Source organism: Sphaeramia orbicularis, chromosome 8 (genome assembly GCF_902148855.1).
Source record: "Sphaeramia orbicularis chromosome 8, fSphaOr1.1, whole genome shotgun sequence".
NCBI lineage: Eukaryota > Metazoa > Chordata > Actinopteri > Kurtiformes > Apogonidae > Sphaeramia > Sphaeramia orbicularis.
This window is the reverse complement of record NC_043964.1, coordinates 29,577,947-29,604,490: the sequence shown is the minus strand read 5'-3', so window position 1 is coordinate 29,604,490 and position 26,544 is coordinate 29,577,947. Positions and strand designations below refer to the sequence as shown.

At 36.7% G+C, this 26,544-nt stretch overlaps 1 protein-coding gene across 2 annotated transcripts; it reads right to left on the bottom strand.

Annotated features, from left to right (window-relative positions):
- Positions 1 to 959: 959 nt before the first annotated feature.
- On the bottom strand, positions 960 to 26,439 carry iqck (IQ motif containing K). Of its 2 annotated transcripts, XM_030141133.1 has the most exons (10): positions 25,890 to 26,439; positions 25,663 to 25,790; positions 22,245 to 22,395; positions 22,056 to 22,153; positions 20,497 to 20,549; positions 20,288 to 20,365; positions 20,088 to 20,172; positions 8,054 to 8,165; positions 2,202 to 2,327; positions 960 to 1,220 (listed from the first exon to the last, which is right to left on the bottom strand). In XM_030141133.1, exons 1-10 carry the CDS (start codon positions 25,942 to 25,944, stop codon positions 1,201 to 1,203), a joined length of 906 nt encoding a protein of 301 aa, XP_029996993.1. In that variant the 5' UTR covers positions 25,945 to 26,439; the 3' UTR covers positions 960 to 1,200. The 2 variants fall into 2 exon arrangements, with proteins under 2 accessions (XP_029996993.1, XP_029996991.1); XM_030141131.1 differs by lacking the exon at positions 960 to 1,220 and having other exon boundaries at positions 1,277 to 2,327.
- Positions 26,440 to 26,544: the final 105 nt, after the last annotated feature.

The window sequence follows — 26,544 nt, the reverse complement described above, 5'->3', positions numbered from 1 at the left end:
CGGGAAAGTAAAGTACAAACATTAGTAATTTCTTTAAGCAGATGTGGCATTGATTTTAAAAGTGAAATACTGTCTGACACTTTTTGACTGAAATGCATTATATGAAAACTTCGATAAGACTCACTGTATTGTCTGTAGTTATTGCTTCTGCCTAGGAGGTTATGTTTTCATTACCAGTCAGGTTTTATTGTCATTCTTGGAGTCATGGGCCAAGAAAGAACCCAATACAATTTGGAGCAGACCCAGAAAGAAGAACACTTTCTGGGGTACTTTAAAATAGGGTCAGGCTGAATTAGCAGGTCATGGGGCCTTGGTGGAGGTGTGTGCTATTGGAGTGCCATCCAGTTTAGAGAATATAAGCAAAATGTACTGTTTTCACCAGTTTCCCTCATCATTTCCAAAACTATTCACTTGCATGCTAAAAATAACTTCTGCTTTGATGCTTCAGGGCCATGGATTTTTGCATTCTAAAAATAGTTTTACTGCTGCTTATTATATTTGTATAGTAAATCACCTCTCTGCTCCCATACATTATGACAGGTATGAAATGTTACATTTTTCAACATTTAATCCTAGATGTCTTTGTGTAAACACTCATTTTCTGCACTCTTCTCCACTTCCACCTACATCCTGGAATTGTGTCTCAGAGCCAGTTGTTATCTGGCTTTGCTCTGACAGCCTGGTGCCTGCTCGCTCCTGCTGCTGTGATCCGGTTACAGTCGGGCCCAGAGCTGCCAGACTCTTTGGAGCTGGCTGCACTATCAGATGTCTCCAGAATGAAATGAACTGTTTTATCACCTAACCCTGTGGCAGCTGTCTCCCAGGCATCCACATACCTGCAAAGGGAGATACATGACCCTCTTCATGCCTCGCTGTGAGGCGCTGTGCATCAGTGACTGGGATGGTCAATAAAGCCATGCGTCACAAGGCTGCTCTGCAGAGATGCCCAAGAAAGAGCAAACCAGAAGTATCCTCTCAGGTACCCCGAGCTCAAGGAGCGATGGAAATATGCCAGGAGTGCACTTTGTTCACTCAGTTTAATTGACACAGACAGGAGAGGACAGTTGGACCCTGCTCAGTGGTTTGAGTTGGCATGAAGAACTGCAGAGTCAGATGAGCAGCACACTGTTTTTTATCCTGAATATTTTTGCAAATTTCACCAGCTTTCCATGGCTGATACCTGGCATGGTGTCTTGTTGCTCAAAAACACACTGGAGGTGCTGGACTCACAGTGATGCACAACGTAATGAATGAATACAGTACACATAAACAACAGAAATACCACACTATACATTTAATTTTTTATGACATTTAGTAATTAAATCTACATGGTGACAGTTTTTATTAAACCGATTCATTACAAACACATAAATATACTTTTAGTGCCATCTCACATAGCAGTGTCTACTATACTGGATTACAATGGATATTAAGTATTTCTTTTCCCTCAACACCACTGATCTCATTGTGGTCTTTAAATGCCCTTTTCTGTTCTCTGCTTCCCTGACAAGGTAATTTCCTCTGCTGATAAACAGGAAAGAAAGTACCACTCTAGTCTGCACACAGTCACATGCTCTCTTTGGCCTCAATTCCTGACTTTAATGGAAAAATGCTCCATATTCCACAATCAAGTTATATGTACTGCCCAGGGAAAAGGAAATGACAAGTCAGAAAATATGATTGGGTTATCTAGCAGTGAGCTATCAGCTAGAGGCACTGGGGAGAAATATTATGTCTGTTATAGGTGTGCGACAAGTTTTACTCCCAATAATATAATATGTGAACTATAGTGCATGATATGGCGCTCGGTGGGTGAGTCTCATGAAGCCAAGTGATCCATCAAAAAGGCAATGAAAGCAATCAGCTAATTAGACATGGGGTCTCAGACATAAATCCCTGCCTGGTCATATCCAATTGGTTACAGGCATGTTTAATGGTTTGTCGGACTGATCACTTTGCTCAGTGTGACACCAGCTCAACAGAGTTTAATAGCCTTGAAACACCAAACGAGTATTGTACATGGAACTAATGATGTAAGCTGATATTACCAACAGACTAGTTCAGGTCATGAGTTCCTAGTAAAGATGGAGACATCGAAGCCAAGGATTTGTCACTGGACTCTGCTGCTGCCAGGATGTTTGTCAGTAATGGTGTGGAGGTTATTTCTTCCACATTGCACATGCTGGGGGTCAACCACTCACCGGTGGCCATCTGGGTGATGGGGGTGTGGACCACAGTACTCTGGGGAGTGGGGGAAACCACCTGGATAGAAACATCTGAATTGCCGGGCTGGGGGCTTTCGGGAAGATCTGTCATTGCTGAGCCCACTAGAGAAAAAAAAACACACATCTTTTACAACTATAACATGTAACATCGCTGCATTAAAATATCTAAAAATAACGAGGCCTGTGTTATGTAATTTGTTGCTATGGCTACTAACTAGAGGTCGACCAAATCTATAAAGCAACAATGGTAGTTTGGAGGTGGGAAATGCCAAGGGCTGGTTAATTGGTCAATCTCAACCCCCCCCCAAAAAAAAAAAAAAAAAAAAATTGAAAAGAATCATGCATGTCTGAAATCAACTGTCTTTTTTTAGAAACAGAAAACTGTTGAAACGATCATCTCAGTCATGTAATAAATAAGTAGTGAATAAAACTCTGGGGCAGCCATTGCTCAGATAGTAGAGCAGGTCATCCGATAACCAAAGGGTTGGCGGTTCGATCCCGCTCTGTCCCAGTCATGTGCTATTGGCTAGTGTGTCGCTGGGCAAGACACTTCACTCTCCTTGCCTCCAGTGCTGCTACTCACACTGGTGTATGAATGATTGGTGGTAGTAATGCTTCTGTCAGTCTGCCCCAGGGCAGCTGTGGCTACAAATGTAGTTTACCACCACCAGAGTGAGAATGTGTGAGTGAATGAATAATGGATCCGCTGTGTGCGCTTTGAATATGCGTTCATAGAAAAGCGTTAAAAAATCTAATCCATTATTATTATTAAAACTCAATCACTAACCATCAATCTCAAAGTAATAATTCAACTAAACAAAATTAATCATAAGAAAAAAAAAAAAGAGGTGTGGGTGATTTTCATTACTTCTGTAATTTTTTTTCAGTCTTGCACTCTGGATATGCAGGTTTTTGGTTCAGACGCCTACTATTAGTATCACCTCTATCAGAAAGAAACTCTACAGAAAACACTTTATTGCCACTGATAGTAACCGAGCATCTACATTATACCAAACAATTTCAACAATGTCAAATAATAATAATAATAATAATAATAATAATAATAATAAATAAATAAATAAATAAATAAATAAGAAATCAGTTATATTCAATTCAATACTTTATTGTCAATACAGTTATAATTAACAGGATATGATTCAAACATCTTAATACTGGCAGAGCAAAAGTATTCAAACATGCAAAAAGTGTGCAAAAATATATCAAAAACATGTACTGAGTACTAGTTAGCATAGTAAAACAATAAACAACATGAATACCTATTGCAGACACAGTTGTTGGAGCAGTAACAGTTTAGTAGCAAATGTAGGGCACTCATCACTCAGTCAATATACAAGAAAAATGAAGTGTAGGACTGCAATATTCAAGCCCCATCAACCATACTAGGAAACTGTCCCTCAATATGCTACCAGTAGCACAGTGTTAGAAATTCACCGTGAGCTCCTGAGGGATTTTAGCAGTCTTCAGTTTCCTCAGATAGAAGAGACTAGCAGATACTAGATGGTAGTATTTTATTCCCTGGCACATGTGTGATAAACCATTTTAATGAAACCAAATGTCGGTGCATGTTCACGAAGAAACAGTGAGCAGAGTCTTTATAATAACATCATACACTGGAAAAAATCTAAATCTTATTAAGTGTATTTTTCTCATTTCTAGTCAAAACATCTCATCACACTTAAAATAAGACATGATCACCTAAAGAGTAACTTTTCAATGAGATATAAGAACTTATTTTTAAACAATAGATCTTGAAAATCTTATTTCAAGAAATCTTACCAAGATAATTTTCACTTGTTCCATTGGCAGATTTTTTTTTGCTTAATTCAAGCAGAAAAAAAAATCTGACAATGGAACAAGTGAAAATGATCTTGGTAAGATTTCTTGAAATAAGATTTTTAGATAGATAGATAGATAGATAGATAGATAGATAGATAGATAGATAGATAGATAGATAGATAGATAGATAGATAGATAGATAGATAGATAGATAGATAGATAGATAGATAGATAGATAGATAGATAGATAGATAGATAGATAGATAGATAGATAGATAGATAGATAGATAGATAGCTTTGCATACAGCACAAGAAGACAAAAAACAGACAGACCAGAACAGGTGGGTTAGTAACCAGGTTGACCTTAAGGTTAGTATATATACTCTAAAAAACTTGCTATAGAACTTCCTCTTTAAAAAAAAAATTCCTGTACAACACTGTAAACAAAGACTTCTGATTGTATTCACACATTTCAAGGCGCGGTGTATAGAGTGATTGTTTTTTTTTTTTTTTTCAGATCTATTTGAAATATCTAAAAATAAGTTCTTATATCTCATTGAAAAGTTACTCTTTAGGTGATTATATCTTATTTTAAGCGTGATGAGATATTTTGCCAAGAAATGAGAAAAATACACTTGGTAAGATTTGGATTTTTTCCAGTGTAACCCTCCTGGTAACAATGTGAACGGCTAAGTCAATTTAATCACCCTGGCTTCTCATTATAATACTACACCATTAACACGAACTTTGCCAATTTGTCTGTCTTAACAACACTTGCGCTGATGGTAAACATCACACATGTGAGGCTACAGTCAAGGTCAGTCGTGTTGTGATTCATGAGCTGTTGAACGGCTGCACCTGTCCAACTGTCCGTCACCTTTTAACCCTGAAGTATCACTGTGTGTCTGCCCTCGGGGTCACGTTGCCTCATTGTTTTTCTCTCCATCTCTGACTAATTCTGATTTCAGACTGTGAAATGTGAAATGGCAGAGGAGGTATCGCGTGTTGGTCTCCTCGGGTCAGTTGAGATGAGCGCAGCTGTTGCAGGATCGACTTAAAGAGTGTACAGTAGGGAGGGGGCTTCCCTAAATAATTTCTCCCTCTGGCGAAGGGCGATGCCTGTTTCATCACATCCAAAACAACAGCAAACAAACTGCAACTTCAGCACCAACACACACTCCGTTTATGTAACACGTTGCTGCCTCTCTCCCATTGTGATCCTTTTCAGATTCTGTTGAAGACATGATAAAATGGCTTCCAGTGAGGACAACAGTCGGAGCAGACTCTCTTACTGGCACATACACATTCCCAGGCCCCATGCTAGAATGTCAGGTCAGCAGTAGTGGTGGTGTAGCAGGAGCAGCAGCAGCAGCATCACAGTGTGGCGACGGCACCCCCGTGAAAGAATGTTCGTCAGCCTGCCACGACTGCAGCGAGAGCCTTTGTTGTGAGGAATGTGTGTGTCAACCTGTGTTTATGATAGAGTCATTGTTTGTGAGCCGCAAAAACAGAGATGCTACCGTGAACGGCTTTGTTGTGCTCGTTGGAGTGTGTTTGAGTCCTGTAGTTCATCCACACTGCCGTTCGGTCACGCTGGTGGGTTTTTTTTTTTCTGTCTCATGTACCCATACAGCTTTGTCAGCTGAGCCCATCATGCTATTTCAGTGCAGAGAAAACTCATTCACTGCAGTAGCGGTATTCACAAAGGGAATCCATAAAACCATGCTGTGGTCCTAGAATATTCTACTGTGTTTTCTATCCTACTTGTTTCCAGCAGGTCTGAATTTATTTTAACTCTATTTTTCTCTGTGTTCTTACTTTGGAAATGTTGGAAATGTATGAAATGGATAAAATAAGTGTGATTCTCTGCACTTGAAGGTAACTACTTCACTGTCTGTTTAGGGAGCATCTTGTACAGTCACTCTTTTATCAACTCAGTGCTACTTTAGTGTCAGTTCCCAAATGAATTTTTCCTCTCTATTTAACCTTTCTTAAGTGATTCATCCCTATTTATTATAATATTTCTCTCTGAATTTGGCATTTTTAAGTGAAAACTCATGTATTTCCCTATATTTAATGTATCGATCATGTAGATCAGGGGTGTCAAACTCATTTTAGTTCAGGGGCCTCATACAGACTATATGATCTAAAGTGGGCCAGACCAGTAAAATTATACAAATAATAGGATAAGAACTTATAATTAATATCAACTCCAACATTTTTTCTTATATTTTTAGAGTGAAAAAAGTCATATGTTTACATCTATGAATTGTACTCGAGCATATCACAAACAAATATGAACAACCTGAGAACTGTTAAGAAAATAAGTGAGATTTTAAGAATATCACGCCGTAGTTTATTATTTTTACATGTACATCACAGCTTACAGACCACAGTGGATCTACAAATACACAAAACATTTAGTAAAAGGCAGATTGTTGGTAAAATTCCATATAATTCTCTAAAGAAATTTCAGGTTGTTCACATTTTTTTGTAAAAGGTTAGTCTGTAAATGTAAATATTTGTGTAATTTTACCTTTTTTACACTAAAACAAAGAGAGAAATTTGTGGTTTTCTTTATTTATAGGTTATTATGATAGTATTTTACTGGTCTGACCCACTTTAGATTGAATTGACCTAAAATGATTTGAACATCCTTGATTGTTAATATCTTCAGTGTAAATTTTGCATTTCACAAATTCATCCCATGGGCCAGATTGGACCCTTTGGCGGGCCAGATTTGGCCCCCGGGCCGTATGTTTGACACCTGTGATGTAGATGCTTATTTTAACTCAAAGTAAATTCAAAGATTATTGTATCAAACTGAGAAAACTGAAGAAAAAGTGAATTTTTCAGTAAATTATATCAATAACTGAACATAAGCAAGTGTCTCCATTTACTGTCATTTATCAAACTCCATGGGTTTTACTGGTGAATCAATGTTGTAGAAGATGATGGTGTTTCCACGTTCACTACGAAGCCTTCGAACATCTCATTGGGTCATATCTGATGACCATGAAAAGATGAAAAACTGTGTTTTACACCAATTATTGACATGTATTGATAGGATTAATTGATCAACAGGTATTAAACAGTTTAGATCAGTAGATGGTTTTGGTCGCCAGTGGATGTTTGGGTCTTTATGGGTTAAGCAGGAATTCTATGTGTATTTACCCCACCACAACCACAAACATGTATGTAATTATTAAATTAAACCACTCATTTTATTTAATAGTACAATCTAAACTCTCAGTACATTCACTGTTAACTCTAATAAATGGCAGCCTTTCCAACCCCTGTTGTGAATCTCATCCAGAGTGTACCACTGTGTGTGTTTGGATCCAAGGACAGCATTTTGTCACTCTCCTTGAGCACCAATACCAGTCACTCAACCTGAACACAGCCATGCATTCTCAGCTGCTCTACCCCGTCCTTCATGTGTGCACACTGTATTTCTACACACATGCACTCAAAGGCCTAGACACACTTCATTTTTTTATCGGCCTTCATCTCCCCCTCTTCACTCTGTGTCTCTTCTCTTTCTTCACGTGGATCCCCAGCCCCCATCCTCTGCTCTATCTCTGTCACAAAAACAGTCTCTGAGCCCTGCAGACATTTCTTTTCTCTCCTTCCTTTACCATCTCTCGCTTTCTCTCTTCCCATCTCTTTCTATATCTCTGGCCCTGCCCTCATTTTCTCTCTGTTTTGCTGCTGTCTGAATCTTCATCCTGTGCTTTAACTTAAAAGCGCAGTTGGAAAGAGTACACTGATTCTGCAGTTACTGTGTGTATATGTGTGTGTGCCTGCAAGCATATGAGTGCATGTATGTAATACAATGGGCTGGTATCTGTGGATTTTAGCTTATGTATGTGTGTGATTTTTAATGTATGTGAGGATCATGCTTTCCTATCAGCAGCTGTTGAAAAAAAAATCCACATCAATGGAATTGTGTTTCCAGCAAGCCTGAAAGGCCTGGCATTTGGTGATACCATGTGATGTATGTGTGTGAGTGTGTGTGTGTGTGTGCTCACCTCGGCTCTCTTGTTTGGCCCAGAATTCCTCAACAGTTTTGACTATGTCATGATTCTCTCTCAGGTCTTTCTGCCACTGGCGCAGTTCCTGCACATCTGGGCGTGCCCTGACCTATAACATACATAGGACACACGTGTGTAGGTCGCACGTGTAAATGCAAATGATTAGCATAATCAATAATGTAATTATGCTGAAGGCTGATCAATACAACTAGTGTGTTGTTCTATTAAAGTGTACAGCAGGAGTTTTAGTAAAGAAGGTATGTTACGCTGACAAAATGAAAATGTGGTTGGAAACATTATGTGTCCAGTTTACAATAGTTAACCCATAAAGACCCAGACAAACCATCTACTGATCTAAAATGTTTAATAATTGTTGACCCACTAATCCTATCAATGCATGTAAATAACTGGTGTCAAATGCAGTTTGTCATCTTTTCATGATCATCAGATATGACCCATTTGGACGTTCAGAGGCTTAGTAGTGAACATGGAAACATCGTCATCTTCTATAACATTAATTCACCAGTAAAACCCATGGAGTTGGATCAATGACAGTAGATGGAGACACATGGTTTATGTTCAGTTAATGATAGATTTTACTGAAAAATTCACTTTTTCTTCAGTTTTCCATGTCTTGGATATAATTAACCTCAAGTTTAATCTGAGCTTTTATGAACATTTATAGGATCAGCAAATTAAATAATGGAAAATACCTGACTTTGACTGAAAAAAGGGAAAACACAGAGGATGATATTATAACAATGGTGATAAATCACTTAAAAAAAAAAGGCTAAATAGAGAGAAAAATCCATTTAGGAAGTGATACAAAAGTAGCACTGGGTCTTTATGGGTTAAGAACATTTAATGTCATGACAGCCTGGTCATAAAAAGTCTACACCTACTACTGAATAATACTAGAGTGATTAGTATTTTTCAGATGCAAATTTAACTCTAACTGATGCAATGAGTAGATTGTTATTTCAAAGTTTGCTACTGAGCATAAAGACTGAACAGGAAAAAGGTCATGTGGTCTGATGAGTCCATCTTGACCCTGTTCCAGACTGATGGAGACACCAGGGTAAGAAGAGATGTGTATGAAGTGATTACCCATCATGCCTAGTACCTACAGTGCAAGCCTGTGTGAGCAGTGTTATGATGTGGGGTTGGTTCAGTTGGCAAAGTGGCAAAGTCAACATTATGATGTGTCCAAAATATGATGGAAATAAATGTTGTTACACTGGAATGATCCCCAGTAAATCAGAATCAGCTTTATTGGCCAAGTATGTGAACACATACAAGGAATTTGTCTTTGTTTATTTCTTAGCTCATGACGTACAATTTCAAGTATAATCACAAACACACTTAAATATGACCTAACATAAACAAACATTTGAGTAGAGACAAGGACAACAATGGGTTGAAAAATAGTATAAAGTAAATATAAATAACTGAGTAGATGTGTACAGAGATCCGGTCTATTAAAATATATGTTTATGTATATATTATTTACAAATATAACCATTATATAATAAGAGCTACAGGAGGTCCAATTAACCCTTGAATGCCGAATGTATCATATTTGATACATGAGTTTTGAAGCCCTCTACATGATCAGTGTGGGTTTTTTTTGTCTTGAAAAACTTATGTATACAATTAGATGCATGCAATACACAGATAATCCACCAGGGGGGAGGAATTTGTTCACCAAAGGCCATTCCAGTGACACTACAAGATTGTCAGTAATGATGACGGAGGCAGAACTTTGCCAATTTTGAAAAGGAATTACCAATTATTTAGACATGTTTGTGTTATATTATGTTTCTGTTTCTTCAAAACTAACAATATTTGAGCATTGAGACCCGGTGTATCAAATATGATACAAAACTGAAAATCATACATGCTTGATATTTGAAAAAAAAAAATTGGGGGGTTGTTCAGAAGGACCAGTGAAGGCTCTGGTTTCAAAGAACTGGAATTTTCTGTCAACGATTTATTGGTTCAGGTTTTACAGGATTAAATATTAGAGTGTCAGACCTATTTGCTAGGCTTGGCTGTGTATATTGACCAACTAATCATATTTGCATTGTCATCACAACATTGAATGATGTTATCAGATATTGCATATTTTGCCCAAATGATAGGAAACTAGTTGAAAAGGTGACCGCAGATTCACGCAGCCTGGTTGCAATAAGCTGTAGCCTATCCTCCGCTCCATCCAGTCTTCAGTAAACCCTTTAGTCCTGTAGAAAACCCTCTTGTAGTGTTTGTGTTTGTGTGTGGGCTGCTGGCCTTCCTCAAAGATTACCACACAAGCTAGCTGTTTTAGATGAATAGAAAATGTCCCTGAAGAGCTCATTCTCCTCCTCCTCCTTTCATCTCGTCCTCCTCCTCTCTCACTAACCAGGCCTCTTTCTGTTTCCCTTTATTTCCTCTTCCCCTCACTCTCCTCCTCTGAGGTTGGGTTTTTCTTCTTCAGAACTCTGTTTCCCTTTCCATGCTCTTAACCACTTGTACATCAACACCTTTTTCACTCCTCTTTCTCCACCACTGTCCATCTACGTCACCTCTCACTCATTATGTTTTCCCCCTGCCCTTTGACCTTAACCTAAATGTCGTCCTAAGTGACCAGTTATGTGGCGACAGAAAGTGTGCTATTCAAAATGGGTTTGTTATAGTATGAAGCCTGATGATGGGTTAAAAAATGGTTAAGAGTAGAGTAGTGTGCGCCTATAGTTAATTCACTGGGTGTCACAGCGCTGCAAAAGCCCCTCTACTGATGGGAACAAACCATAGAAATGGAAATAAGGGGTGAGGGTCAGGAGAGGTGGAGGATTGGAGCCTGTCGTGCTTGCTCACATCGCTTGTGTGTCTATTCGTGTCTGCATAACCATTTCTACACTGTCACTTTCCATCCAATTTGGCTTCGTGGGCCTTATCTAAATGACATAAATATTTAATCACCACTGGACTCCTCTTGATTCATGAGATGTGATATTTGTTTTGTAATTATTTATGATCGGTCTCACACTGAGAGATAAAATCAAGCTCTAAGTTTATGGAAAGCTGAATTTGTTAAATATACATATATATTAACCCATAAAAGACCCAAACTTCCACCATCAACCAAAAGCATCTACTGATCTAAACGGCTGGTCCGATAATTCTATCAATACATGTCAATAATTGGTGTAAAATGCAGTTGTCATCTTTTCATGGTCATCAGATATGACTCATTTGGACGTTCAGAGGCTCTGTAGTGAATGTGAAAACACCGTCATCTTCTACAACATCGATTCACCAGTAAAACCCATGATGGAGTTTGATAAATAACAGTGGATGGAGACACTTGTTTTTATGTTTAGTTAGTGATAAATTTTAATGAAAAAGTCACCTTTTCTTCAGTTTTTTACAATAACCTTTGAATTTACTCTGAGCTTTTATGAACATCTACATGATTAGTCAATTAAACATCAGAAAATAACTGATTTTCACTGGAAAAAATGCAAAATTCAGAGGATAATAGTAAAATAAATGGTGATAAATCACTTAGGAAAGGTTAAATAGAGAGGAAAAATTCATTTGGGAACTGACACAAAAGTCACACTGGGTCCTTATGGGTTAAAAAAAAAAATCTACAACATGCTGAAAGCTGTGTGTGACTGTAGGAAACAATAGTTGAGTTTAGTGTGTGTGCGTGAGGGTTTTGAAGCCTGTCTGTGCGCATCAGTACAGCTGATTAGTGAAGTGAGGTATTGTTTTGACTATGTGTATGAGACTAGTCTAGCACTCTGGAAATGTGTTTTTACATGTATTTCAGCCAGATTTAGGACCATAATAGATGCTTTTAAAATCCTCCTTAGTTAATTTTTGACAATACAGAGCGCTGTTGTATTTGTAGTTCATGTCACTGTAAACAAGACGGTCTGCTTCAGTGTGCACGTGTGTCAGTCTTCTGATGCTGTGTGTGTCGACAATATGAAAGCTGGGATTTAAGTGATTAGGAAGATTAGAAACACACTGTAATGATGCATGCATGCATTCCTACTCAGCATTGTGATATATGTATTTAAAATTATAATGCAGCACTTTAACCCTTTAACAACGGCAATTGCTCTGGCGCTGCATTTTGAACTTTATAGCATTCAAATTACTGTAACTCCTCAAGTGTTTGCACTATCCCCAAAATTCAAATGGCATCAGAAAGCTGAGATCCTGAACTTTCTGACACTACATAACACTTTCTGGCAGCAATGTGAGACTCTATTATAAGTAGAAAGGAAGTATTTCAGAGACTTCCACACAGGCTAAAAAACACCTGGAAATAGCAAAAAATATGAAGCCATAATATGGATACTGAGTGTTCAAGACCAAAAAGCATGTTTGAGCAGATGTACAATAGTTGAAAGTTTATCTCTGCAATTTCATAATGTTTCGTTATGGACATTTATAGTTGTTTTGGATAATACATATAATAAAAACTTTTTTTTTCAACTAAAACACACTGTTTTAACCCATAAAGACCCAGTGCTACTTTTATGTCAGTTCCCAAATGACATTTTCACCATAGCTAACCTTTCTTAAGTGATTTATCACCATTTATTTATAATAATATTTTCTGTATTTTGTGTTTTATCAGTATAAATTAGGTATTTTCCAATATTTAATTAACTGATCATGTAGATGTTCACAAAAAGTCAGATTGAAGTTGAGGGTTATTATGTCAAAAGCAGAAAACTGCAGAAAAAAATGACTTTTTCAGTCAAATATATCATTAACTGAACATAAAGCAAGTGCCTCCATCCACTGTCATTTATTAAAACTTCACGGGTTTTACTAGTGAATCAATGTTTTAGATGATAACAGTGTTTCCACATTCACTGCGGAGCCTCTAAATGTCCAAATGGGTCACATCTGATGACCATGAAAAGATGACAACTATATTTTACACCAATTATCTACATGTATTGGCAGGATTAGTGGATCAATAGGTATTAAACATTTTAGATCAGTAAATGCTTTTGGTAGGTGATGGATGTTTGCGTCGTTACGGGTTAAGCATTAAATTATTTCTAATGATCATAATTAATGGCCTGATATTGAAAATTAAGTTTTTCCTGAAAACAAAAGTGCAAAAGAATTGGCAAAAAATACATTTTCTGACACTTTTATTGCAAAGAAAACATAAAGACATCCAGGCAGCCTGTTATACTGGCAGTCTTAAAAAGGGTTAAACAGAGGGTCTCCTACCTGTTAAGTTCTACTAACATCTCCACCACCACCACCACCACCCCACACACACACACTCAAATAGAAAAATGCATACAACCCCCAACTACAACGTGAACATACTGTGCACTATGTTCTTTTCCAACCTGCTCTCTCTTTCTCTCACACACACTTAAATCCCACTGCACAGCCTTTTAAGCTGCCTTCCTCTTTGTGCAAAGCTGCCTGTGAGATTGAGCTCCTCTCCCAGTCTCATAGTTTGCAGCCACACAATGCATTCTATTTGAGGGAATTGGCTGCAGTCACATGTTCTATCTGCTCTCCACAGTCACCAACCCACTCATCCATCATCCTTTTATTGACCAAAGCTTCCATCAACTTACCCAAACAAACAGCAAACTAATTCAGGCTTCTGCAGATGTATTCACAGTGAGTGGTTTCAGTGTGACCCAGCAAGGCAAATAAGATCTAAAATACTTTCTATGTTGCAGACAAATGTGTGGATATTATAGGAATACCTGTGTCAGCGTAAGGACCAGGACATCTAATTTGCCTCCCTTACCACGGGCCCTCTGCAGGACGCGGGTGTGGAGATGAACCACAGCCGCTGGCTACTGAATGCTCTCCTGTGACATATTTTCTGCATGAGTGTCACTGCATGTGGACCGTCGGTGACTTAACACTGGACCTATATTCAATCCATTAATTTATCACAGGGCTCTGATCATTCATCTGGAATCGCAGACCTACTTCTGTTGTTAACTATACAGCTCCGTGTAAGTGTGTGTGTCAGAGATTCTTCCAACAAACTGTATTAGTTTAACTCAAGTGGAAAACCATTCTCTGCTCACATTGGCCCACTTTCTAGACAATAACTGGGCCTGCTGTAGTTAAATGCAAGCCTCTGCAGAAACGTCAGGACTGAAACTGGATCGCATGAAAATAAAAAGCTATGAATTAATAAGCCGACATTGCATATTTAATTTTCAGGTGAGAAAATATACACAAGAGTGTCTGGAAGAGCAAGAAACAAGACTCTGAGCATTTGAAGACCCAATCAGAAGAATATATCACGGTAGATTAGAAGGATTTTTGTAAAAATTGAGACTGTTTCATTGTCCACATTGTGATTGAGTGCAAAAGGTCATGGGTAAGCTAAACACAAGATTACCTAACTCTGTAAAAGATTTTATTTAATGAACAAAAACACCAAAAAATTGACTCAGAGGAATGATTTAGACACGGAGCAGACACGAAGCACTGAGGCATATAAATACAAAGAGTTTTGTTGAAATCTGAACACAGGTCGTGCACAGATACAAGCTATAACAAATCAACCAAAGGGAGGTGTTCATGTGCATTTCATCATGTTATAAATTGTAGTTTTATAATTCAACCATGGTAATTCAGCATTTTTCTGCTTTTTCCAAGGCTTTTCATTATAACATTTCTACATTATGTATTTCAGACCTGTGCCCATTACTAGAAATACCAAATTTTCTAAAAAAAAAAAAAACAAAAAACAGAATAAATAAAATAAAATCATGGCAACTGGCTGCAAAACTAAACAGGACAATAAATAACAGACACCTTATCTGACATAGAGTAAATTGGTTGGAATGGATTTCTTGTTTGCACGGGTTAGATTGGACATGACAGTCTGCAAAGGCCAATGTTAAAGCCTGTTAACAGCCAACTACAGTGTGTGTACGCTTAATAAATCTGCAAATGGAGACAGAGGAAATGACTGTGATAAAAGCCTTCCTCTCTGGCCACAAACTCCTAATATTGATAGCCTAATATGAATGCCTATTTATTACCCAGCAGGCACCACACTCCATCTCAGCTGACGTGATCAGAAGGAGCCTGAGAAAGTCTTAGTGAGTGTGTATACGAAAGTACGTATGTGTACATTACAGTAGCAGACATGGATGAATGGATTAGAGTTGTGCTAAGACACACAGTGTAAAGAAGATTATGTAATATGTGAGTATGTGTGTGTTTATACATGTGCTTTTTCCAATGCTGCTCCTCAATATGGTTTGATGAAACAGATTAATAATGGAGAATAATGGATGGATAGAGCAAAAATGCCATCCTTCCCTGCTTCCTGGCGCTCGGTCTGTCTGTGTTATTACTCTCACACACACAAAAACACACACACCCCCTCTGCAGTCAGCGCTGCGTCAGGCAGCTTATATAACAGCAGAGAGTGTAAGAGTGAGGGGAAAAGAGAGGATGGGGTGTGTGTGAGTGTGTGTGGTGGGGGGGGTCGAAGGGAGTGTTTTATGTTCATAAAGGTAGAGAATCTGGACAAATGTCTAAGAAAAAAATTATGATTGTATGTTAAATCCTGTATTTTCATGTAACTGAGATAACAGTGTCTGAGTATCAATATGTTAAAACAATCAGAGCAGTATTCAACAATTACAAAGAAGATTCATTAGTGAGTCAGATTAATTTTTTCAATTTTTTCCAGAACAAAATCCCATAATCCTATTACACCATTATAAACCCTTGAAAATATTCTTAAGTAGTTTAAAATCTCACACTGGGATTTTGGTGAAATGCTGTTTGTTATTGTTCACTTGGACATGAGATGTGTGACTCCATGCAATGACACTTCTGTCAATTCTGTAACAGAGGACACACGTCCTCCTGCTGTACCCAAACACTTCACAGCGGACTCTGTTTGCGCTGATATGCTTTGTCTGAGCTCTGCTGGCCCTGTGCTGTAAATGCTGTTTTCCACAAGCTAAAGTAACAGCAGACATGACAAAGTACAACACCTGCCTACCCAAAATATCTCTGCCCTGTGTATCTTGAATAAGTCATGACCCTCTGTATTTTAAGGAGGTCAGAGTCTAAACTTATGGTGCAGCTCCTCCCTGTGCTTCCTACATCCTTCTTTCTCCAACTTTTACTCTATTCTTAGCAATTACAGATGTTTCTGAGGCTGCTTTTTCCTCAGTCTTTCCTTATTCCTAATCCGTGGCCACTCTGCAGCAGTCATCCTTCTTATCTGTTTCCTCCCACATATCCTCCCATTTCCTCACTATTCTCTCTTCCCTCTTCTGACTGCGCCTCTCATCCTTGAAACCCTTTGGGATTTCAGGCTGCAGAGCTATCAGTGGCCCTTCTGAACATCTCTTAGTTCAGGGTAAACAGTGAGAAATGACTGACAGCTGGCTCACTGCTGCCATCGGAAGAGCAGTGACAACTGATAGTAATATGTGTAAATGTTGCCCCCTGCTGGTAAACTAGCAGTCTAAATGTTAAAAGTGGACTATATGTCCACTTAAATGCATGTAAAAACACACTTTCGCAGAAAATATAATTGTATATGACAGGACATGGCATCCAGATTACAGCATCCTGTCCTCCAAAGATGAATCCTCCCACAAGCCCAGAGGATAAGAAACACTGGATAAAAAGAGGAGCAACACAAGCATGACCCCTACTTAAATCCTTACACTATAGGAGGTTGGGTTTATGTCTGTGAAGGAGGATGGGAGTGTATGATTGCAGGAAAATTGCTGCTGTTTGTCCCTGGTAGCGTCTGTGTGTGCCTATTAATATCATAGTACACAAGGCTTCAGACCATGACGCCCACACAGGAAGGAATTAAGCCCAACATCACTGATGACATAATCAAGCTGCTGAATGAAATTGCAGTCCCTGTGAATGAGGGGCTTTCAGGGAGATGGGATTATACAAAAAGATTGCACTGTAGGCCGATGCACACGCAGGAGGGTGCCTATTGTAGCCTGAAAAACCCACAAACACCCACAGGAAGAGAGGCTCACTGTGGCGTGAAATATAGCTGCTGGGTTTCTTTGTGCTTCCTTCTTCAAAAAAAAAAAAAAAAAAAAATCACATTTTTTCCGATCGCTAACATTAGCAATTCATTTAAAAAGTTTACGAAGTGATGGTTGCAGTCAATCAGCCGAAGTAACCACAGGAACGCAGACAAATGTAGGGTGTGAATATGATCCGACACAGACTGCCTGATGTTGAACTTGCTTGATGAGATTTCTTTTTTCAAATATTTTCAAATTGTTTAGTAATGTTGGTTGTTTTATATTCTAACTATTAGTGATTATTATATTTTTAGATTGGAACATTAGTATTTTACATAAGTGGGTTAAGAAACTGCATCAGAAGTACAGCTTATAGTGGTTAATGTTGTAAATATTATTACATTAGCGGAGGGAAGCCTCAAATTATGTCATCATGCTGCTACTGAAAACACTGCTGTTTTATCCTGTTTTAACATGCTGCTCATTTTAATCTTGCACTGTTGTATTTATGCAATATTTATTCATTATTTATTAGTAGGTGTTACTGTTGTTATTAGATTTTATTGTTATTATTTTTAATATAGGATTAATTTTATAGAATTTTTACCATGTACATTGCTGGTCCTGAGTGCTGATTTCATTTTGTGTATATAATACATGTAATGACAATAAAGTGAACCTTGAAATGTTAGGATGTGATGTTGTATGGTTTTATTTTCTGATTCGGGCATAAAAAAAAAGTATTGATCGTGGAGTCTGCTGTCCCACATTGGGCTTCGTTTGGTAACGCTTGATTTCATTTGGTAATGCTTGATAAGAATACAACCAAGTAATAGACAATACAGTTACAATGCTAATGAAAAAAACAATTAGCATGGCAGCAATTTAAATGTGACCTCATTTGAGTAGATTTTGGACTTATTTGTTTGAGAGGACAAGTAAAAAAAAAAAAAAAAGCACAATGACGTTGAACCTGGTAGAATATATCAATAGTATTCTCTAGTATAGTATAGTACTGTGTCAGAACCAGTGGTGGGATGGAACGAAGTAAAAGTACTTTGTTTCTGTACTTAAGTAAATTTTTTATGTATCTGTACTTTACTTAAGGAAATTTATGGAGGGTACTTTTTACTTTTACTTCACTACATTTTAGACGTTCTTACATTTTTACTCCACTACTTCTTGAATTGTGTTTGTGTTACATGCTACTTTTGTTTTCTTCTTCTTTTTGTAAACTGATTGTTTTACCATGTGCACAAAGCGTTGTGCAACTATATGCATCACCGAAATGAAGGTGTAGAGGAACAGCTGGATTGATCTTCTTTCCCAAAAGAGTGCGACTCAATTAAAGACTTTGACAATCAACTCCTTTTGAAGTTGAATCATAAATACTGGTAATACTCAGACGTAGAAATGTCTGGCCTGTTGGGTTGATTACTGTGACCAGAGCTTGTTTTGGTTCTGTTCACAGTCTCAGATACAAGCACATTTCAAAAAAGGTACAATGAGATGCATATGTATATACTATAAGTTCCCGAAAGGGAAAATGGAAGATGAGTGAATAAATAAATACGCACGTAACATGCGCACTAAACCAAACAAAATAAGACAAAACAAAGTAAAAACATGAGGAAAAAAAACACACACATAGAGGATGTCATATGTGCTTTGTTTTTGTTTTGTTTTTTTACCTATTTATGATGGGTTGTTTTTAATATAATAGTCAATGAACGGTTGCCATGTTGAATAAAATATACCTACTTTGTCCTTTAGGGAGCATCGTATTTTTTCTAGCTGCAAGTGCCCCATAACATCATTGAGTAAAACTAGATGAGCTGGAGGGTTTTTATGTTTCCAGTTGAGCAAAATTATACATTTTAGGTACATTTTAAAATGAGTACTTTTGCTTAAGTAGTTTTTTCCCTGGATATTTTTACTTTTACTTAAGTAATTTTTTTTGCCTCTGTATCTGCACTTTTACTTAAGTCAAAAAAAAAAAAGAAAAAAAGTGAGCACTTCATCCACCACTGCACTGCAAAGTCCAAAACTTACCAAGTGTATTTTTCTCATTTCTAGTCAACATATCTCATCACACTTAAAATAAGACACAATCACCTAAAGAGTAACTTTTCAGTGAGATAAAATAACTTATTTTTAGACAATAGATCAGTGTTTTTCAACCTTGGGGTCGGGACCCCACGTAGGGTCACCTGGAATTCAAATGGGGTCACCTGAAGTTTCTAGTAATTGATTCACTGAAAAAAAAAATTTCTAATAAAAAATATGTTGTAATGATTCAATATATATGTCATTATAATTAAAACACCACATACTTTTCCTCATAAAAACTTTAAAAAGGTGCATTATATACATTAAATACCCTAAATGTCATCTAAAAATTAATGTTTATTTGCGACATAGTATAACAAACTATTACATGATTGAAAACAAATTAATTTTAGCCCAAAAAAATGTCTCTGTTTTGAATGTCTGGGGTTGCGATTAATATGTGATGTTAACATGGGGTCACAAGCCAAAAAAGGTTGGGAACCACTGCAATAGATCTTGAAAATCTTATTTCAAGAAATCTTACCAAGATCATTTTTACTTGTTCCACTGGCAGATTTTTTTGCTTAATTCAAGATTTTTTTTTTGTTAATTCAAGCAAAAAATTTGCCAATGGAGCAAGTGAAAATTATCTTGGTGAGATTTCTTGAAATAAGATTTTGAAGATCTGTTGTCTAAAAATAAGTTCTTATATCTCACTGAAAAGTTACTCTTTAGGTGATTATGTCTGATTTTAAGTGTGATGAGATATTTTGACTAGAAATGAGAAAAATACACTTGGTAAGATTTGGATTTTTGCAGTGTTGTCAGAACCCACTAACTTAGTTTGAACTAACTCTCCATCTGCAACCACTGTCTGAATCATGGTCTCGTCCTTTAAATGTAGTCGCACAAAAAGCCTACAAACAGCAGCTGTGGACTTGTCATGTTCCATCTACCTTGTATCCCCTCCAGAATGCCTGGATGAGCAGGGAGGCCTGTTCTTCACTCAGCCGCAAAAACAGAGGAGTGGGAAGCCTTGGACTACAGAGAGAAACAAAGAGACTAGATTAATCTGCATCAGAAAATCCCCTAAGCCTCCACTGGTGTAAATCTTAGTGAATATGAGTTGCAGGTGACTGGCTGAGGTGACACTCACTGCATGCTGAGCCAGTCCTTGACAAACGGTATGTCCTGGAAGTTTACTGGGGCCTGTCCTCGCCTGCAGGGGTTATGGCTGGGCAGTAAAACAAGAATGAGAAGGGACACGACCACGACACACACAGGCACAATTTACTGGAGGAGGAGAGAGGAAGATTATAAAGTGAGGAGTGGAGTGTGTTTGTGTGTTTGGGGGAGAGCTCTTACTTGTAGAGCCACTCAGTTAGGAAGTCACACGGATTGAACGCTGTTATTTTCCGCTGAGAGACAAAAAAGTGCACATTTACTTACCGATGGAATGTAAGTAAATGCTGTTATCCAAGTACGGTTCTGTATTTGTACTGTACTGGAGTGTTTCCATTTAAATAACTTGATGCTGTTACTCAAGTACCTCTCAAAAGCAAATGTTGTACTTCACTACATTTGTCTGACAGCTTTGTTACTTTTCAGATTATATTATTTTTTCATCCACTCTTCACTGTTCAATGAAAACCAAGTATTTATTATGTGATTATTCTGAATAATAATAATAATAATAATAATAATAATAATAATAATAATAATAATAATAATAATAATAATAATAATAAAAATTAATAATAATAATAATAATAATAATAATAATAATAATAATAATAATAATAATAATTATGTGAGTATTCTTCTGAGTGTTTGTCATAAACTGAAGAGTGTTCCTTTATGAGTTAAATAATTTCTCTTCCCTTTGAGGTCTGATCTGATCTGATTTTAAACATTGATCTTTATACTTTATTCAGTGAGTGATACAGTCTGTGGATACATAGTGTGGATTTATTGGTGGAATTAGTAGCCGCAAATGTGATGTGGAACATGCCTTTTCCCTGCTGTTAATTTAGATTAGATTAGATTAGATTACATTAGATTACATTATATGACATTAGAATAGAGTAGAGTATATTAGATTAGATTACATTACATTACATTTCATTAGAATATAGTATATTAGATTAGATTAGATTAGATTAGATTAGATTAGATTAGAGTGGAGTGGATTGGATTATGTTATATTACATTAGATTTGATTCGATTCGATTCGATTCGATTATACTAGATTAGATTAGATTAGATTATACTATATTAGATTAGATTAGATTAGATTATACTAGATTAGATTAGATTAGATTAGATTAGACAATACTAGATTATATTATATTATATTATATTATATTATATTAGATTAGATTAGATTAGATTAGATTAGATTAGATTAGATTAGATTAGGTTAGATTAGATTAGATTAGATTTTATTGATCCCACAGTGGGGAAATTCAACGGTCAAGGCAGCCACAGAATAAAGTGCAAGAAAAAAGTATACGTGCGTAAGGATAGTGCATAAGCAAACAAAATAAAATAAAAAAAATAATAAAAGTAATAAAAAAACTAACAGACTATACAGACTATATACATATTTACAACAGAGGGGAAACTGCAAAAAGCCAAACAGTACAGATGGGACACAAACAGGACAGAGTTACACTGTTGTGTTGTCCAGTCTGAATATCATATGACCCCTTTAACTTCATCGACACAGTCGTATACAAAGTAAGTAGAGCTGTGAATGTTTTATCTGTTATTTCCATTCAAACTGCATCTGCATTAAAGAAAAAAGATGCAGAGAATGGACACCTTCAAGTACAATACAAACAACAGTAAACTGTAAATTAGTTGGTGCACATATTTGAGTTCAGGTTTGTATGCTGTTTTGTGTCTCAGTAGATGATTCTGACCTTAAAACAGCCCTGTTTCACAGCTTCTCTCAGCACTGCCTCCAGACCAGGCAGTAACACTGGAAACACCCTGTGCTCTAAGTACCGTGAGACCGGATCTAAAACACACATACAAAGGCTTAAGGGAAGGTGAAATGGTAAGATGTTTGGAGAAGCACAGTTTGGGACTGCATGAAGAGTTTATCTTACGTTCACCAAAGTGTGGAGACAGTGTCGTTTCAGCCGCTGAGAGGTTCTCCTGTCTTGTAGCAGGAGATTTGTCTAATATAGAGTAACCAGCGACAGCAGGGTGGCAAAGCAGAGGGTTAAAATCTCTCAGGGGGTCATCGTCTACAAAAACCTAAAGAAATCAAGAGACAGAAGACAACAATGAAAGGAATCTGACCAACAATGACATTCTGTTCCTGCTTTAAACAAAAGGATCTGATCAAGCAAGAGTCAACATCAACATGAAAAAGTTAATTTGTACACATCATTTATCAAATCGAACTGTTATCCTTTTTAAAATACCACTTGTACAAAAACGCTACAACTGATTTTATTGATTGTACTTTTTACACCCTAGCTGTAGCTCGAATTTGACGCTAAAAATTATTAATTTTTTTTTTTTAATGTATTCAGTCTGTTGATTATATAGATGATTGTTAAGTTTCAAGTATGAGATTTTCATTATTTTGTGGATATTATTGATATTTATGAGTTTGAACATTTCCAAGTTGCATAAATGGCCCTGTCCACACGTTACCACAAAAATACCAATTTTAATTTTCAGGTTACCTATAATTCAGTTAATTGGGTGAAACATTCAGAAAGTAATGATCTTTTGATACATTTTGGGTGATGCATACAATGGTAACGAGTCGTCCATGTGTCACTATGGCAGCCTGTCCATGTTTCACCACATTCTCTGTGTCAATAAAACAGAGACTTTTCAATATTTTACTCCAAAATGTATTTTCAGCATAGTTGAACATAATATCTAAAAGGTTTCGTTCTACTTGATATCAATTTCTTTCGAGAACCGCATGTTTTGAATGTTTGCGGAAAGCTTAAAAAATTGATGTCCGTTTCAAGTCCACATTACCGAGCAGTAATTAGACATTTTTCATCAAAAAATTTTATCTCCCTAAATTTTGTCATACATAACGTTAAAGTGCTTACAAATACCTACTCAAATATATATAATACATGCATATTAGTTACTCTGATTACATGACGGAGACTGCTGAACACGAAATGTGTCTATGTGTGGTTAATACTCCCACTGGGTTGTAAATTTACTAAACCAAACATATATATGTGTTATTAGCTTGTTCTTTGACCCTAAAACGTACTCTCATGAGTTGAATTCATGTACCCATTATCAGTCCTTACTTTGGTTGAGTGGATGTCATTTGATTGTCAATCCTGTCAGTAATATTATCAGATGATTAAGTACTAAATATGAACAGGTATTATAGGATAAAGGGATGAACAATTAGTGTCAATATCAAATCTGAAGAAATGAAAATATGCTGCAAAGATATGGATTTGGATCTTCAAGAATAGTAAGAAGTTGATCATGGGGATAGATATTGTCCTACAGCGTGCATGTGATTCATTTTCTGTACCATCTTCTGGCAGTATTGAGCAACAGCAGTCACCTATCATATGTAGAATATCCAAGTCAAACTGTGCTGATGTTTTTTAGATACAAGTGTGGACAGACAGACATTGCAACACCCTTTAAAACCCTTTGGTTAGCTGCAAAAGTTGACTTCTTTTAGATATGTTGTGTGTGCATTAAATCAGTGTTCCTCATACTTTACGCCCTGAAATATACTTTTTCAGCCGAGTACCCCTGACTCTCGCGTCAGCATTTTTGATTGACAAAATTAGGCAAAATTTGTTCCCGTGCCAAAGGTGTCTGTTTTTTATTTTCAAAACTTTGTAAACAAACAACATATACAAGGGCTGTTCAATAAGTTCATGGCCTCACCCAGAAATACTGGTTGTTATAATACAGGATGTTACATTCTTTCGTGATGGGATAGTGATGCTTGAACATCGATGGACCAAGTGCATTGCTGTAAATGGAGATTATGTTGAAAAATAAAATATAAATTATCAGTCTGTGTTGTTCTGTTCTGGGTGAGGCCATGAACTTATTGAACAGCCCTCGTATTTAACTGTAATATATTAAAAATGACACATTTTTATAAACACATTTTGTATGCAAAATATAAACTGAAAAGTTCCCTCTTTCGTTATTAAAAAAATAAATAAATGAACTGGTCATTAATGAATAGACTAACTTTTCATCAACAAAAAAATAATTATCATCTTGAGTAATATAAAATAGAAATGTTATAAAATGTTACCAAAGCTTAAACATGATGATTGACAATAAAACTACTATATAAATGTATTTATTGTGATTTATATTTCAGCATTTATTCACATTATTTATTTTGTATTCAGTACTCGATGACTTATTTAATGCATTAGTCCCTAAAAAATTTCAAGTACCCCCTGGGTTTCTTCCAAGTACCCTGGGCCTGGGGGTACGCATACCCCCATTTGAGAAAGACTGCATTAAATTATCCATCAGTATTCAATCTAGTTAAAATGAGCATGACCTTAAGCATTTACTTCACCGAGATGCAACATTCACATTAACCCTTTATCGGGCAAGTGACTATTTTTGGTAATTTCAGCATGTATTACAAGACAGTGACAGCGACAGTTACAGTGAGGCAACAAACTCAGGTCCAATGTGGTCCACAGGGTCTGTAAGGTCCACCTCTGCATGAACAGTGAGTGTACCTGCTTTGTTAGGTACCATGAAGTAATGGTACTAATGTAAGGAATGATGTTCAAAGGGAGAATGTGGATGTGGACAGGGGTCTGGATCAGCACTTAGGTTGTAATGTTCTAAAAGTCATGTTCTAATCAAGGTTCAAGGTCATTGCATGTAGTGTATACATGAAACAAAATCAGCACTCAGGACCAGCAATGTACATGGTAAAAATCCTATAAAATGAATCCTGTATTAAAAATAATAACAATAAAATCTGATAATAACAGTATGAACTAATAATAAATAATGCATAAATAATGCATAAATACTACAGTGCAAGATTAAAATGAGCAGCATATGAAAACAGGATAACAACAGCAGTGTTTGTAATGTTCTAAAATACATGTTCCTAGCACCTTACATGAGATTTTCTTGTATTTTTTAGATTTACTTCTTGGATTTATTTATTCATTTATTTATTTATTTATTGCCACATACAGGCAAGAAACCAAACACAGCAACTTCATTGACCTTCATTTTCTACATGACAATAAAAATTTTGAAAAATTTCACAGAAGTAATAAAGTCTGGTTATGTCCTCCAATAACACACTGAGGTTGAAATTTTGATTTTTGAATTTTGACTGCCCTAAAAAGGTTTAAAGCAATTGTGTCATAGTAAAACATGCACAGACACTTAGCTTTGAATGCAGAATGCTGACTTAAAGTATTTTTACAGTGCAGCATTAGTACTTTTAATAAGGAATTTTAATATTAACATCTTACAGCATGGTTGGTTTGTTAGAAGCTGTGTGTCTGAGGAGCTGACCTTGGCTGTGGTGAGTCCATAGAAGACGGGGGAGTGTGTACTGGCGCTGTACTGGGAGAACTGGGTGCTCACTGAGCTGCTGTCTTCCCACTCAACATTTGGAGGACTGGGCTGCTCACACTCATACTCTCCAAAAAAAAAAAACAAAAAAAAAAAACACATGACAGATTTAATTATTGAACTGTTGTTTGTTACATTAGATAAATGAAGCCAAATCACATTCTTACCTTCACACACTTGCTGCCACAACGATTTTTTGGCGCATATTTTCTTTGCTGTCATTTTCTCGTCTTACTGTTGTGGTTACTAAGGACTCGGTGGTTGCTAAGGAAGTAATAAGCATTTCACTTCCGGTGTAAAGATTAATATAGATGTATGATCTTTAATCATATGATAAAAGATACCGCTGACACTTCTACAGATTCTGGTGGTGAAAAACAGTGAGGGGTTTAAATGAGAAGATAATAAGTTTTAAGTTACGTCTGTTTCTGCAACCGAACATTTATTCAATTAAATCCCAAAGACTGACTTTAATTCTGTAGCAGTGCTTTTATCCTCCTCTCATTTTATGACAGTAACTTGGGTGTTATATTGTACAAGTAGGAACTGAGCAACGGTATAAACATAAACGATTATTACCACCAAACCATTAGCGATCCATTTTATACTGGTGCAGTATTTGTCTGCAGTTCTCATATTCGCCACTAGAGGACAGCTACTTAACACTTAACGTACTTAATGTACTCTATTGCATAGTGAGATTCTTCTGTGTACAATTCTGTACATCTAATTTCCTAAACTATAATAACTCTCTGATCAGGTATTTTATTCATCATCATTTATTTTATGTATATATTCATTTTCAAGTAACGCAAAAAAAAG